This window comes from Acanthaster planci, linkage group LG19, assembly GCF_054643075.1.
Source record: "Acanthaster planci isolate LZ-2023a linkage group LG19, COTS_SCS, whole genome shotgun sequence".
Lineage (NCBI taxonomy): Eukaryota > Metazoa > Echinodermata > Asteroidea > Valvatida > Acanthasteridae > Acanthaster > Acanthaster planci.
The window spans coordinates 10,471,267-10,487,085 of NC_141795.1; the positions used below are offsets into that span (position 1 = coordinate 10,471,267).

A 15,819-nucleotide genomic window follows, 5' to 3' on the forward strand; every position below is an offset into this window, starting at 1 on the left:
AAGAAAAATTATGTTACATTCTTAATGAAAATTGCCCGTCAAGAATATTATACTAACTTCATCGAAGAGAATAGTACTGATCTAAAGAGGCCTTTTAAGGCCAGTGGTTCTCTTTTCCTTAACAGGGCCTCAGTTCTACCTCCACATAATGATGATTTACAATTTGCCAACCATATGAGTGATTTCTTTGTCCAGAAGATTTCCAATATTAGGCTAAAATTGCATTGTATGAATTTTTCGCTTGCATATGATATGCGCGTTACACTCAGGGCCGCCTGTTTTTTTTACTGATTTTAGCCAACTATCTCAAAGTTGTGTCGTAAATTGGTGACTGGCTTTAGTAAGAAAACATGTATACTTGACCCAATTCTTACTAAACTGTTCATTTATTGTTTGGATTCCCTCTTACCATTTATCACAAAGCTGATAAACCTTTCATTAAATACTGGTCAATTCCCAGCTTTGCTGAAAGTACAGAATGATTTGTTGATGGCAATGAATAGAAAGCATGTATCTCTTCTGGTCTTATCTGAGTGCAGTTTTCGACACATTAGACTATCATGTTTTTTGGAATCAATGGCACTGCCCTAAACTGGTTTCATTCATATTTGAGTGGTACATCTCAAAGGGTTTTGGTAGCTGTCTAGGGGTGCTGTGTAAGGTGAACCCAACTAGGTTTCGTTTTCGTTCTCTCTCACACACCTACAAATATCTCTGTGGTACTCTTCGCTGCCTTGGGAGATTGCGGTGTATGGGTGGAGGCCTAGGCTGGTTGCCCTGCCCCTCCACAGTTCTTTTCTTTTGCCACTGGAATCTGGGCTTTCGTCTGACATCAGAGTGCTCGGCATTGCAGTCGGTGAAGACTGTCCCTGCAATGGCTTGAGCGGACCTGGTAAAGGACTTAATAACTGAGTCCGTCCTGGAGTTGTGACTACATTGTATAGATTCTCCTCCGATACATTGATACTTCCTGGCCTATCTTGTAGGCCTGGTGGTCCTTCTTCCACACCTTCAATTCTTTCTGGCAGCCTATTGGTGCTTCCCCTGTCGAATTCTAATCCATCCAGAGAACGGATCACCTTCGTAGGGTTTTAGTCGGCCACTGTGAATGACCTTCATTTTGATATGTGGTTTCCTCTGGATACGGTAGGTCACATCTGGCAACCTATGGATAATGAGATATGGACCCTCCCATTGGCATTGTAGTTTCGGTGATAGGCACTTGGTCTTTGCGGGATTATAAGGCCATATGAAGTTTCCAACTACGAGTTTGCTTTTAACATCTCATTTGTTATAGGTTATCTTCTGTCGCCTAGCACTTGCTTTCAGACACTCTCTTGCCTTGTCATGGGCGAACCTCAGTCGCTGCCTCAATTCTTGCGCAAAGTCAGTGGACACGGCATCTACCTCCTCCTCATCATCACGAAGGTCATACCGGCACACAATTCTTGCACAAACTTATCTGCTATTATCTCCACGGTCTGGTTGGGAATTGGATAGGCCTCTACCCACTTACTAAGGTAGTCGCCTTCGACTAAGATGTATCTATTGCCCATCTCTGTCTCTGGTAGGGGACCAAGGACATCTAAGGCAACACGCTCCATAGGCGTCCCACTATATGTTGACGCAGCTGTGCCTTTCTAGCCTTGGGTGGTGACTTCTTGCTTGCACACACGTCACACTTCCCAGGATAGATCTTATCTCGGCACTCATGCCAGCCCAGTAGAATCTGTCACAGACCTTGGCGGTGGTTTTCCTCACACCTAAGTAGCCACCTGACTTGCCACCATGTAGCTCTTTCACTGTGTAAGCTCGATGTTTCTCCGGTAGCACGGGACACCACTTCACCTGGCGACCATCATCCAACTCCCATTGCCTATGGAGAATTCCTCCTCTCAGGGCGAGCTGGTCCCACAGTCGCCAGTATGTTTTTGTGATTGTTGAACTGGAAGATATGCCTGTCCAATCGGGTCTCTTTGCTGGCCTTTCCTTTGCTTTTATTATCCATCGAATGGATCTGTCCTCCTCCTGTGCCCGCTGCATGTCTATGCACATTGTATTCGGTGCGTAGGTGACTGCTCTGACTTCTGTGATGGGAGCTGTTGTCTGGCTGCCGGTAGCAGTGTCACCTCTGGCTGGTCAATCTGTCGATATTTGGTGCTCATCTCACCCACACTGAGGGCATGGCCTGCGCGACAACCCATCTGCGTTGCTGTGTGATCTACCAGCTCGTTGGACTATAGTGAAGTCATATTTGGCTATCACCTCAAACCAGCGCGCTCACGGAAAATGATAAGCCAGTGGAGGGCCCCATGGTCGGTCCTTATGGTGACTTTGCTCCCGTACAAGTACTGCCTAAACTGATACAACAGCTAGAAGCTCCTGTTACGATTCTCAAAACTAAGGAATTAAATCAACTTCCAAACCTCACTCCCCAGATAAGGAACCAAAACAAAGTGGACAGGAATAAAGCCAAAACCAATTCACACATTACTTAATCAATGAATTAATATATTTAAACACTCACAGTCCAGAAATAAAATAAATACACAAAAACGAAACATAATAGGCAAATACAATGAATTTTACCAGTTTGATGCACGATGGGGGGCGAGCAGGGCCGAAAATTAACAAAAGAAAGTTCAGTGTTCTGTTCTGGAATCTTGGTAAAGAAACCCAATGCCTAGGAGAAGAAGGGGAACTCAAGCGGTCAAGTACAGCTGGCACACCGTACTTCGATGAGCTGCACGCACGTCGGATGGATCGATCCCCCTATCACATAATCCGAATCAGCAGACTGCAAAGTCCGACGACTGCAAAGTACGAAGACCAGGACCAGGCAGCACTGTAGAGGTGCAGACTCCTAACACGGAGCTCCAAAGCTGCTATCTGCATCACTTCAAGCGACATCCGGGGAATCTTTAAACAGCAGACTCCCAGTGCTCGCCCCAATTGGATCAATCTGCTCGCTCCTAGAGGTTAAAACTATTTCGGAAATGTGTCATTGTCGAATTCAATTTAACCCCAAAGAACATACAACTCAAATAAAACAATACCATCGTAGTTTACAAAAAAAATTAAACCATCCTAACACTCCCTTCTGGTCACGCAGTGATTGCGTTCCGTCTTACTTGCTAGCTCTGCTAGCATAGGCTATAAGCCTCTCACACCCATTTATTTCTTGCAATTAGACGGCCCCAATGCCTACGCCGCTAGCATCAGTGTTTAGTGTGTACTCGGCATCAGTGACAGGATACGCCAAAATAAGCATTTTTTCTTCTTTAACTCCTGAAAAGCGCCTTCACAGTCGTCGCCCCACTGGAACTCTCTAGACTTTTCTGTCAGGTGCTGTAACGCAGGTGCTGCAAAGCCCCTTATAAATCTTCCATAATAAGAAGCAACGCCTAAGAAACTTTATACTTGCCAAAAGTTCTCTGGTGTGGGCCAATCTCGGACGGTGCTGACCTTATCTGGGTCGGTGGAGATCCCATCACCTGCCCCAGGTACAAAATGCTCCACCTGAACAGGTGACACTTTCGTGGTTTTAATTTCAAACCCGCAGCCCGTAGGTGCTGGAAAACCGACTCCAATCGAGTGAGCTCTTCATCTACCATTCTTGCGAACACTACGACGTCGTCCAGGTATACTAACAGAACTCCCCAGTGGAGTCCTGCCAGTGTGTGCTCCATCAACCACTCGAAGGTTGATGGGGCGCTACATAGCCCTAATGGCGTAATGCGCCAGCAGTATAAGCCACCGCGGAACACGAACGCAGACTTCTGTTTTGCTTCTTTGTCCAATTCCACCTGCCAATAGCCGGTTGCCAGGTCCAAAGTGGAGAACCACTTGGCACCCGCTAGTGTGTCTTGGGCGTCTTTGACCATCGAGGCATTAAGTCGACGGTAGTCCATACAAAATCTCTTGCTCCTGTCCTTTTTCCTTACAAGAACGATGTTCGATGCCCAGGGGCTGTCTGACAGCTCTATCCTGCCCTGGCGTAGTAGCTCTTGCACATGACGGTTTATTTCTTCTTGCTCATTCAGCAGAAACCTCCTGGGCCTCTCCTTAATTGGACGAGCATTGCTGGTATTTATGCAGTGTTGTATTAGGTTTGTGCATTCGATATCGTCATCTCCAGTCGAGAAGATATCCTGGTACCTGCAAAGCAGTTTTGCTACTCTGTGATGGTATTTGGGCTCTACACCAGCCCTGCTTCTGTTATACATCTCTATTAGGTAATCAGATGGCTGTACCTCACCACCTGCTGTAGGCGATTCTGACTGGACTTTATCTATATGATCCTCCTCTATAGGCATCAGAAAGCTAGCCATGGTCCCTTGACTCACCACACATTCCCTTTTACCAGGGTTGAACACTTGAATCGGGAGAGCATCTTCGACAGAGTTCACAGAATCCTTGCAACCACCATCCCTATGTTTGCAATTTCACTTCTTGCTGCGGGTTCAATGATTCCAAGTCCGCCGGGCAGTCGATCGCCTGCTATACACGCGGGGACCAACGCCCCGTGACTAGGTGGGACACAGGTGGTGCGGCTCACAACCACCCTCGTGTACAACCCGGTACCTTGTACGTCTGTACACCTCACGCTATCTCCATTCAACTTCAACTGGAGCTTCTGGAAGTCAAGGGTGCTGCGGGTCTGTAGCAAGAAATCCATTCCCAAAGTCACCTCTGTGTCACCAGTGTTGCCGAAGATAGCTTTAACAGTGCCAGTGGTTCTCCCTACTTGCAATTCCAGCCATTCTACTGCAGTCTGCATTATGGACTTTTGAAAAATTACTTGTTAACTGTGGCCTGTTCTCAGGTGGGATTCTGTAATAGACTTCTTCAGACAACCCATGGTCAGTCGCACCTGTGTTTACCAATAGATTGACTTTCAGTCCCGGAGTCATTGCCTGTACAAACAATCCAGAGTGTGCTCTAGGTGCTGTAGACGATGGTGGGTGGAAGTATTGTCCACTCGTTAATTCCCTGTCATCCTTGTGCTTTCCTCCACCGGTTTGTGTTGGCCCTGCCGGTCCTTCAGCTTTCCCTAGGGCCCCTGGGCCAGCTCCTGGCCGTTTCCCGGTTTGTTCTCTTCAATGTGCAGTCACGTGCGAAGTGACCCTTACGCTTACACTTGTAGCACACATCCTAGGCGCAGTACTTCCTACCTGTTCGGAGTGGAGTTCGTCGAGGGACTGTGCCATCTTCTGTAGCAATTGTCTTAATTCTTGTTGGTTGTCTTCGATGGGCTTTCCCATCTTCTCCCTCATTTCCTTTGACGTGTCGTCAACCGCCCTGGCGTGTTTTGGCCATCTTCCAGTTCGTTGCTCCTCAGCTTTGAGAAACCCCTCAGTGTTCAATGAGGCATGGACTGCCTCATTCAACGACAATGGTCTTGCCTGAAATATCCCTTCTCGAACGGCCTGCTCTCTCACCGCAGGCACGCATCTCTTTCAGACTGCAGTGATACCCCTCCTAATGTACTGTGCTGCCTACACACTGTCGAATGACCTTGTGGCATCCACTTTTGCAGACTGTTGTCCATACTGGAGCCCACTGGCCCTAACGATGATAAAGAGTTTGGCGTAGATGCTGGTGCAACTGGTTGGTAATGTCTCGTTCTGGTATTTGGAGTAGGCGATAGGCTCCCTGTAGCATTTTTAGTGGTGGTACCTAACTGTGTTACCATAGAAGTACCTATAGTTGTGTCCGTCTCATGTTTTTCTCTTGATTGCTGTGCTGCCTCTGGTAATCGCCTGGTGTTCGCCTGACTCAGTTGCAGTTTCAGCAGCTGATTCTGCTCGATTGAAAGCTCTTTGACCTCTCCAAGGTCCTGATTCTCTTCCAGGGAAAGCTGCAATTCATCTTTCACCTTCGGCACATCGACACGCAACAGCATTAGCTCGTCTTCCAGACTTGTCTATTCAGAGGCAATCATGATGCACATAACTATTCCCCATCAGCATTCGCCTAAAAAGGTAATCTTGTAGGCATAGGCATATTCTTGTAGTAGTGTGCATTGTGATGTACAGTAGTTGTGGCGCCTATCTAACTTCTGACACCATCTGTGGCGGTTTCGTCTCTAGGACTGCACCGGGATGAGCTCCCAACCCACGACAGCAAGTGGTCTAGCTGGGCAGGCCAGGGAAGCGCATCCGTTTTGGCGGCAGTCTACCGCCAGGCGGCACAGAAAGCAAAGGGGCAACAGACACTGATATTCAGGAGACACTGGTTTAATCTTGGTCTTCTTGTCTCGACTCCTCTACGTGCGAACACCTATCTACGAACCTGCTCACTAGTTCCATCACAATTATCTGCTTAACATATGCAATAATTGGTTATTCGGGGACTAGCTGTTGGATCAGATATCCCATTTGATTTACTAATTACATTCACAATTTCCCTCTCTAGTAATGTCAATTGGTGATATAGGCAATCTGATTTCAGCGGTAACAATCAATGTCCTACCTCGCTTAGAGCCTGATCGGGCAAGAGGCCCGGTGGCCACGCAGTCGTGGCCTTATATACCCTATGCTGTTGCAGTCTGGCGCTCCACCCAGAATGCAACCAACATGCGTCAAACGGCTAGGAACTAGCCTGGAGCAGCACAAACCACGGAATTGCTCATCAGTTTGGACATAATAGATTCTATCAGGCTACCATACACTGCGTTGCGTTACAGTTCTTTAAAGTATGCACCGTTAATGTCATGTGACTCATCGACTGATGATTTTATCATCACATGAGGTCAATCTTTGTTTATAAACCTTCCCTTTCTAACCATCTGCAAGCTTTCAACCCAATCAAAAATGTACAATTCCAGATACAATATAAAGCATTATTGTTATCACGGAAAGAACACAGAGATTTTAAACATTTGCCTCTTTTGGCGTTCCATACAATGCAATCTGCTCTCAGCACCATGTGCTTGGTAATTTTCCAACTTGTAAGTATAAACCTACGCGCTGTGCGCTGCCTATGTTACAGGCATTGTGCATCGTCACACACAATTGCCAATGCACAGTATGCGAATGGGATTTTCGAGTTGCCAAAATATTTTAAGGGGGTTTTCATCGTCGGCGCTTCACCTATGTGAAGAAGTATGTGAAGAAGTACCCCACTTACACTTCATGCAGTTGACTTCAATGTCTTAGCTATCATTAAATGAACAATTTGTGCTTAAATCTGTTACGATTTATTTGTTACCGAATTTTTAAGCAGAAAACGACTTTTTAATCATAACTTCTGATCTGATGACGTTATCGGCCCCAAATTTCCCACATGTTAACTGGGTAAAGATCATCATCTACATGAATTTCCAGGTGATTCAGACAAACTTTGCCACAGACATCTGTTCAAAATTCACTTTGCACAATTCTAACCTGTTACTAGAGGGCATGTGACAACTACGTGATGTCATTAGTAGATAATTTGAAGAATACTTTACCCCAACAGACTAACACCGTTGAAAACAACTTGATACCTATTACCACTTTTAAACCATAAGGCCACTTCCGGTTTCAACCGGAAGGAAGGGTCACACGATTTGACCAACACAAGATGAATTGAAAACCAAATTATACTCTGCCACTTGCTTGAAACAGAATATTGCGGGAGGCTTGGTTGATTTTTTATAGATTTTAACAACATTAACATAATACTTAAATAGTAAAACTTTAATAATAAATCACTTTATGGCATCATCATGACGTAATTATTTTAGTATTATCTTTGCTTTGAGGTCTTTCCTTGGTGTAACTTTGATGACATTTGAATATTGCTGAACAAAAAGCCCCCAAAAAGAAGAAAAGTAATGTCTTTTTCACAAAATTGCAAAAAAGCCAAAAATTGTTGGAAATATGGAATTTTTATGCCCTTTTGGCTTATTGTTTCCACCTTGTCCTCCCATAGGTGTGTGTATGTACCCAGAATATTCTTTGCGTCAGTGTAATAACTCGAGACAAACTTCACCTAGAAGCCTCTAGTATGGCTTGTGTATTGTTTCTGATAATCCAACAAGCCTATTGCATTTCAGCCTAATTTTCAATTCATGGAGACCAATGTTGAAAAACACTCAGGAGAATGGACACCGATGCCCTCACCTGTGAATTGGCTTTAGTCACATCCATTCTTATAAGTCTGTAGTGTTTAAGACAGCCAAGCACACACATTCTGAAATTTGTATCCTTGTGAAGACTTGGCTTTGTTCTCCAGTTTCACAATATGGAGCCTTGTGGAGACCTAGGAGAATGGGTTGAATAGGTCTCCACAAGGAATTTCTAAAGGTGTATAGGTCTCAAGGATTTCATGAAACTGATATTTGGAAATTACTCAAAAAGGAGAAATGTTTAATGTGTAAGAATCGTCGCAAATTGAAGTGTTTCATATAAGGGACATTCGGTCGAAATTTCAGTCCAGGAGAGTGATTCAAGTTGCAATGGGAGTATTTTGAAAGAGTTGTTTCACACACTACTGTATTAGTACATATAATCCCTTAGAAAAATGCCCAGTCAAATACGTTGACAAGATGTTCACGAAATGTAAATTATCTAAATTGAGATAAATGCATATTAAACTTAAAATGAAATAACTTGTACTAGTCAGTGGTGTTTTCTTTTATTAAAAAAGGGTTATCCAAATAATGATTCATTTCAACTTAATTATGTTTCATCAAACTCATGATTACTGTATACATGGAATACCTAGATCAATGTATGTTAAATAGCAACATATGAAATCCTGAAACATAATTGAAAAATTTGCAGTTGTTTGGTAGGGTAAGGGGGCAAAGTACATTGGATTTTCAGACTCATGTAAATTTACTCATACTCTCATATTTGAACTGGTGGAAAAGCACTAGTACTTGTACTGGTAGGAAAGTAATTAACAACACTGCCACACTGACGTTCACTATGGGTGTAGACATATATCAAAGTAATTTGAGACAGTTTGAGTCTCAATGGACTAATTTACTTTTCTGATGATGCTTGCCGCAGTCCTTCCAGACCAGATCTACAACTTGTGTCTCAGTATCCAGTGTTATTCATTTTCTATTAGCCCATTTCTGTACAAAATTTGGTGTTTTTATTATTGCCTTACCACTTCACTGTAGCAAATTCAAGTGACTTAGAAGTCGTGTTAGCAAAATCAATGATTCGCCCTCAATTTTCATGACAGAGAGCTCATCTACCACTCACCCCAAAGCTCATGATCTCAGGAAGTCTTCAAATTGCACAAAATGCTTGTTCTTAAGAATGAAGATGACTTTTGAATCCATTTTTGTTCTTGAACCGGGCGAATTCAAAGCATTTTAGGGTTTCTATTAATGTAAAATACCTCCACATACCGCAGATGCAGAAGGAATTGGAGCCAACTTGGCTTTCCCCCTTTCTTTTGCATTGTATCAAGACTATAAAAATGTGGGAACAGCTCCGGCTGGGACTGTAATTTAGAATTCAAATGCCCAAAATGTAATTCAGCTGTTTTCACTAAAGTGGTTAAAAAAATGCTGTAAGGCACATATACGTGCTGTGCCATGTAAGAGCACTGTTTTCGGATGTCCCTAGGTAAACCACATATGTTCACCCAGCACTGGCGGTGAATCAATCTAGTTAACACACAGGAGTGCATGCTGTGGCACAAGACAGGGGTAGCCATTTTCTGGTCCAGTCTCCTTCGACTACAGCTTCAAATTTTGATAAAAACAGGCAGCGGTAAAGAACTGTAGCTACATTGTGAATGCCGTAGTCTTACATAGAGACGCTGCACCGCGTGTTACCAACACAGAGTGCTACATAAACTGTTGAAAGTATTTCTTGTAGGGGTTTTTCTGAAGATATACCCCACATACTTACAAAGGTTGTTAGTAATGACATACATGATGTTAGTAATGACATGCATGATGTAGCCAAAAATGCAAAAGTATTTGTAAAAGTGATATTAAGTCATTTTTATGCAACATGGTCATTTAATGTTCTCAGAAGCCAGCACTGATCTTTGATAGTCATAAACTAATATTTATCGACACCATTAAACCCTACTGAATTCTACACTATTTGAATGTCATTTGGTTATGTAATAAATTGCTAGGACAGAATAAAATCACAGTGTGAACCAGATTTTTAAGTTCGGGAATCTAGCATCAAAAAACCTTTGCAAGCTAATAACCACCAGGATGGCCATTAGTTCAGCGTTAGCTTCGCCTTTATGGGTTTCACATTCTTGTAAAAACCCAGCCAAGAATATTATGATTTTGTTAACAAGAAGAAGAAATAAAAAAGTTGTCACCGCTCAAAGAAGGCTACTGCATATTTTATTACATAAGATCACTGGATTATAAAATAATTCTATCATATGTCTTGTTTCCATCACAAAAACTTGCAGGCGTTCAATGTTCATGTATGTCCCTGAACAATAAGCCAAACAAAGTTGAAGAAGGAAGCATACATGAAGATAAAGAGCAGTTTCAATATGGCTGGCCTTGGCTTATTGGGGCTGCAGCCTTATATTTCCCCAGGTCTCACCTCTGTGATTAATCATAAAATTAAACTACCGCCCTAGCCCGGATGCTATTTCCATGGGCCCAGCATGCACGCTTCCCATTTAGAGGTTTGACCCCAAGGAACACCAACTGGGGGTTGGTCACTGACAGTTTCTGTGACAAGATATGTCATTTTACATCTCATTTGGTCTGTCAGTTTGCCTGTCTGTGTTAGTTGGTGTTACCTCTGGGCCCAGCATGTTAGCTAGTTTGATATATACATGTACATGTATATTGTATACAGTAGTAACTTCCCAGTGTTATGATGTTAAAATTTGATTTCATACTGATTGAATCTACTCTTTGTATGCTTATTTTGTGTTCAGGGTGTCCTGTATTCTAAGCTGATGAATCTAAGAAACAGCCTTGCATCTGAAATAGGTGCAGCACCGTACATGGTTGCCAACAACAAGAACCTTCATGATCTCGCTATTATCAGGTAAAGCAGAGCAGCAGTCTGTCAGGGTGTTTGTGTATCTGTCTAATCATATAAAAACATTAGAAATGTTGTCTTTGTTCATTTCTTTATTCATCATTCTTCTTGTATTCATCAGTGTCACAAGTGTTTAACTCTTGAACCACAAAAGCCAAGTTACTAGTCATGAAAGTTACATGTATTCTTAGGCCGGATTCACTTAAGCCCTGTTTGCACTGGACTTTTTTGGGCGAACTTAACGAGATAATGGGTACTTTGCCCATTTTAAGTCCAGTGCAGATGTCCCCGGTAGACTTCCTCTCGGTTAGTTTTCCTGAGCCACACGGGAATTTTTACTGGCCAACTTCTAGCCAGGAAGAATTCCCGAGACAAAAAAAAGTCCAGTGCAGACAGTGCAAGTCGGTAAAAGCAGCTCAGGGAAGCGTACATCCGGTTTACTGGCAAGGTCAGGCTTCAGAATATTGTTCAAATATTTGCAGTTGGAATGTAATGAAAGTACTCAAGGACTTAGTTTTAGATTAACATATTGAAACTTCTATTGCAGTGGAGCTGTGTTGAATAAGTGTGTTTAAACTGAACAGATTAAAGCCTGTAGCCGAAACTAACAATGGAGCCCAGGGTTGAAAAACCTCCCAATCCTCCAACCATACTTGGGCCAGAGTTGTTTTTTTTTTTTTCAGAGTTGGTGCTTGGATCCGCCAACCTTTTGGATTTAGAAATAATTTTTTCATTTTGAGAAGTCTCAGATACCCTGACCAACAGTTTACTAATATAAATACAGACTTCCCAACCCTCCTGATTTTGACAGAAAATTTCCCCTTTTCACTTTGTTTCCGCCATTCCAATTTTGCCCCTAAAATTTCTGCCAAATTTCAATTTTGACACACCTATGTACATGTAAAACTGACCATGTAATCTTGTGCACATACCGTCATATGACTTATTCAACCTACCCAAATAGTCAGTGCAGTGCACGTTGTGTCAGCCATGTCCCTGGCAGTGCTTTCTTTTGACACGTATGACCCGTGACATGGACGTGATATGTGGACGTGATACCAAAATCCTTTGTACATTGTATGCATCGTGCGGCGCCCAGTTTTGCTGGGAACCGCAGCTAAGAATGTTTGGATCTAAGACTAAGCACTGCTGTGAAATTGTCCGCAATCATGTCAAGTGTGCAAGGAACACGCCATGAAGGTTTTGTTGAGTTTTGCAGTGAATCAACACATTCAGTCGATGAAAAATGATTGCGGACCATTTCAGATGATGTAAACTCTTGTGGTAACCAAAATTTGATGGAATTGGTGAGTACATGTATGTGCGGTACTGTACATCATTATGGACACAGACTCGACTCTTATACAATGCAGCGCTGATTTTTACTTGTTCATGGTAGCCTGATATGGAGAGTATTCCAATTTTTCATGAAGAAATCAGAATTTTGTGGAGAAGGATTCTGAATTCATGATAGCCAATGTAGGGAGGTCTGTAAATGTAAAAAAAATATTTTTGGCCCCACTCTCTGACCAAGGGCAAAGTCCTCAATTCCAAATTTGTCAGCTTTAGTCTTCAGTGGTTAGTGCAGTGATAAGGTATACCTTTTTTTGTTCTTGGAAATTTTTTTATGTTCTTCTACCGGACTTGAAGACCCATTTGTTTTTCTTGAGACAATAAAAAATCCTTTCTTCCCCTGCCCTCTAAAATTTGTCTTTAAAAAAATCTGAACTTGTATTAAAGTGGTCACCTTACTTAGTGGAATGTGCACCATGTCTGATATTGTACCATCACAGGCCAAGCACAAAGCAGTCCTTGCTGAAGATTGATGGCATAGCAGAGGCAAGAGCAGATAAGTTTGGACTGAGGTTCATTGAAGCTGTTCGAGAGTTCTGTAAGGAGAATAACCTGAAGACGGATAATTTCCCATCTCATATCTCAGATAGTCAAGTAAGGAAACCAACGTCAAGATAAGTAATAACATTTTTGAAAACTTTTGTTTTTTCGTCAGGGCAGAGTTTAACCTGGAAAATACCCAATATTTTCAGAATTTGATGTTTTCATTCCGTTTTTAATGGTTGATGTGAGGTCTGTTCTTTAAAAGATATGATATTTTGTCTTCACCCTAAATGATATGTGGTATGTAGTTTTCTTCTTGTTAAAAAGTTTTTCTTGTGTATTCTCCATTCAATTAGGACACTCACAGTGAGGTCTTCCAAAAGACTAGCATCATTCATCACATCTCTGAGACTGTCCAAGAAAGCTACAGTTTGTTTCATGAGAAGAACATGTCCCTGGTAAGATGTCAAGAAATCATGCTTGAGTCATTAGGTCCAGTGTCCAAATATTTTTATCGATGTGCCCTACAGCACAGTATTGTCCGCTAAAATGCAGTGTCATGCAGGCATGCAACTCTTCTGCGGACCAGTGGATTTCCATGTTTTTTAAAACTCGGACAACAGAAAGTTCCACCTTAGGCTTTGTCCGCACTTTCACCACTTGCTGGCACCTTTGATTGCGGCCGCTAGGCTGCTAGGCAGAAACTCATACAATCGTACTTCCATGCGGTTCTGTGCCGGTGTATGAGAGGAAACTGTCACATGAGCTGGCACCCGACTTCGTTTCATTTATGATTTTCATAGTGCCCTCTATTCTGTTCTAGTCGATAGTTTGGCTTCGTATCTTTTTTTCTATCAAATTGCACGTCGTGAGTCAGGATGCAGACTGCACATGCTGCCGCTCTCTGCCATGTACACGTACGTGTTGGAAAAATGCGTGAGATCTGGCAACATTGAAAAATGTAAACATTGATGTTGCAAGAAGATTTCTAGAACTTTCACAGAACTTGATCCTTTGTCCACGTATTTAATATTTTCCGTGTCCGTGAATGAATTCGAGGTTGTATTGCTCATGTAAAGCAAGAATTTCCACAAAATTTCCTGCTGCTGCACGAGCTTCATTGCCTGCCAGCCCTCTGCTCTGGACATGCGGGATGCATCAAGTGCAAGTTACATGTGAAATGCGGACATTGTTGGCCAGTTTGCTGTCGTAATTACTTGACCAGCTTTATGGATTTTGGTGTGAATTGTCCGTAATTGTTAAGAATTATCAACTGCAGATATTTTTACGTTGATTCAGACAAATTTTATCACTTTTTGTGGCAATATTAGTAGACTTCTTTTCCATTTCATGTCACCTGAAACTTTCGAACCTCTGCCAAACTTCTTTTTGACAGGTATACTTTTTCTTGTTTCAGCCCTTGCTTTGTTTTGCCTGCTTACATGTACGTTCAGTTGTGCTTTTCATCATTTTTTTTCATGAAGTTCTGTGTGACAGCAGGTGGCTTTCCGTGAAAATTAGGTGTACATGATGTAGGGCTTACCTGAGAGGTTGTTTTGGTTGTGCTTGATGAGAAGGTCATAAGATCATCATTGTGATAACAGCTTAAGCTACATGACCTGTAACCTGGTGTACTTTTGTAAAACAACTGTTGGGCCCAACTTGTTTTTAATGAACAAACTCTTTGTACAATCTGAGGTACATGTACTCAAACTGAGCTTACAATCAAAGAAATGTCTTGTCAACCTTTACTCACCTGACCCTCGTGATTGGTCTTTCGAAAAACACATTTGGTGGGGTGAATAAAATATTATATGTACAATGTGACGTCAGAATTTTTTTCCTTGTAACTCTGTCAATACCTTACTTAGTAATTCGCTCTGTTTCAGAGGTCTGACACACTGTGAGTCTTGATTTGTTTGTTTTTATTGACAACCAACTGTGTGACAAGCCAGGGGTCCTTTATTTAGGACCCCTGTCAAAGTGAATAATAGCCCTCTGAATTAATAAATGTACACACACACACCATTGTGATCTGATATATGAAGGGATGAATCAAGAAGCTTTTTGTTACTTTGAATTTGTAAAAAATAACACAGCCTGGGGAAGTACTGTGAATGAAACAGTACAAAGAAAATTACTTTATGTTGACTGTGGTTCAGTTTTAGTGTCATGACTTTGTTTTCTTGTAAGAAAAATCCTGTACAAAGTCCAGATTTTGGATAAAAGACCAAATGGAACAAAAACGAAATATGTAGAAAAACATGAAAAGTTTTCACACTGGGTGAGAACCAAATCAGACCCTGCCAAAACTTAAGCTTCAACATGGTTGCAACTTGTTCATGCATGTATAAGCATCTTTTTTTGTTTTTTTTTTGGGGGGGGAGAGAAAAAGGGCCTTAATTTTATTCACCTTAATCCTCCAACTTCTTTACTGTGACTATCAGTAAGCTTCATTGTGTAATTAATAAACTAAGTGTTGGAGTCAGCGTAAACAATGGATGACAAATATCAGTCAACTGGGATTCCTGTCCCATGTTGGATTTCATCTCAACTTGGATCCCACTTTTTTACTTGGAAGTGGGATCTCACCTCAACTGGAATCCCACTGTATACCTGGAAGTGGGATCCGAATTGAACTGGGATCCCCAACTTGGAATCCCACTTTTTTGCTTGCAACTGGGATCCCACCTCAACTGGGATCCCACTACAATCCCACCTGGAAATGGGATCCCACTTCCATTCTGCTTTTCACCCCGCTGGGATGGCAGTATCCCGTTGGGACAAACATATCCCACCGGGATCTCACTGGGATCCCACTTTCATCCCAGCCACTTTTTTTCTGGGGAAGGAAATGGTCGCAAGCCATCTATCGCACTCTTCTTGGAGAAAGATTTTCTTCATGAGCCAGTCAAGAAGATTCTTGTGGCTAACATGCATAACGCAAGAAAAGAAGCAGTCAAGCATCTCGATAATCATAAACCTCTACCAAGCACCCGCTTTA

General features: G+C 42.3%; 1 protein-coding gene across 2 annotated transcripts in view; it reads left to right on the forward strand.

Moving 5' to 3' along the window:
• The window catches only part of wrn (WRN RecQ like helicase), a 133,755-nt gene that overhangs the window by 88,566 nt on the left and 29,370 nt on the right, over positions 1 to 15,819 (forward strand). For both annotated transcript variants that reach the window (XM_087149197.1, XM_087149198.1), the window contains 3 exons: positions 10,873 to 10,985; positions 12,773 to 12,926; positions 13,172 to 13,273. In XM_087149197.1, the coding sequence (XP_087005323.1) occupies positions 10,873 to 10,985; positions 12,773 to 12,926; positions 13,172 to 13,273 (369 nt within the window). The remainder of the gene's footprint in view (positions 1 to 10,872; positions 10,986 to 12,772; positions 12,927 to 13,171; positions 13,274 to 15,819) is intronic.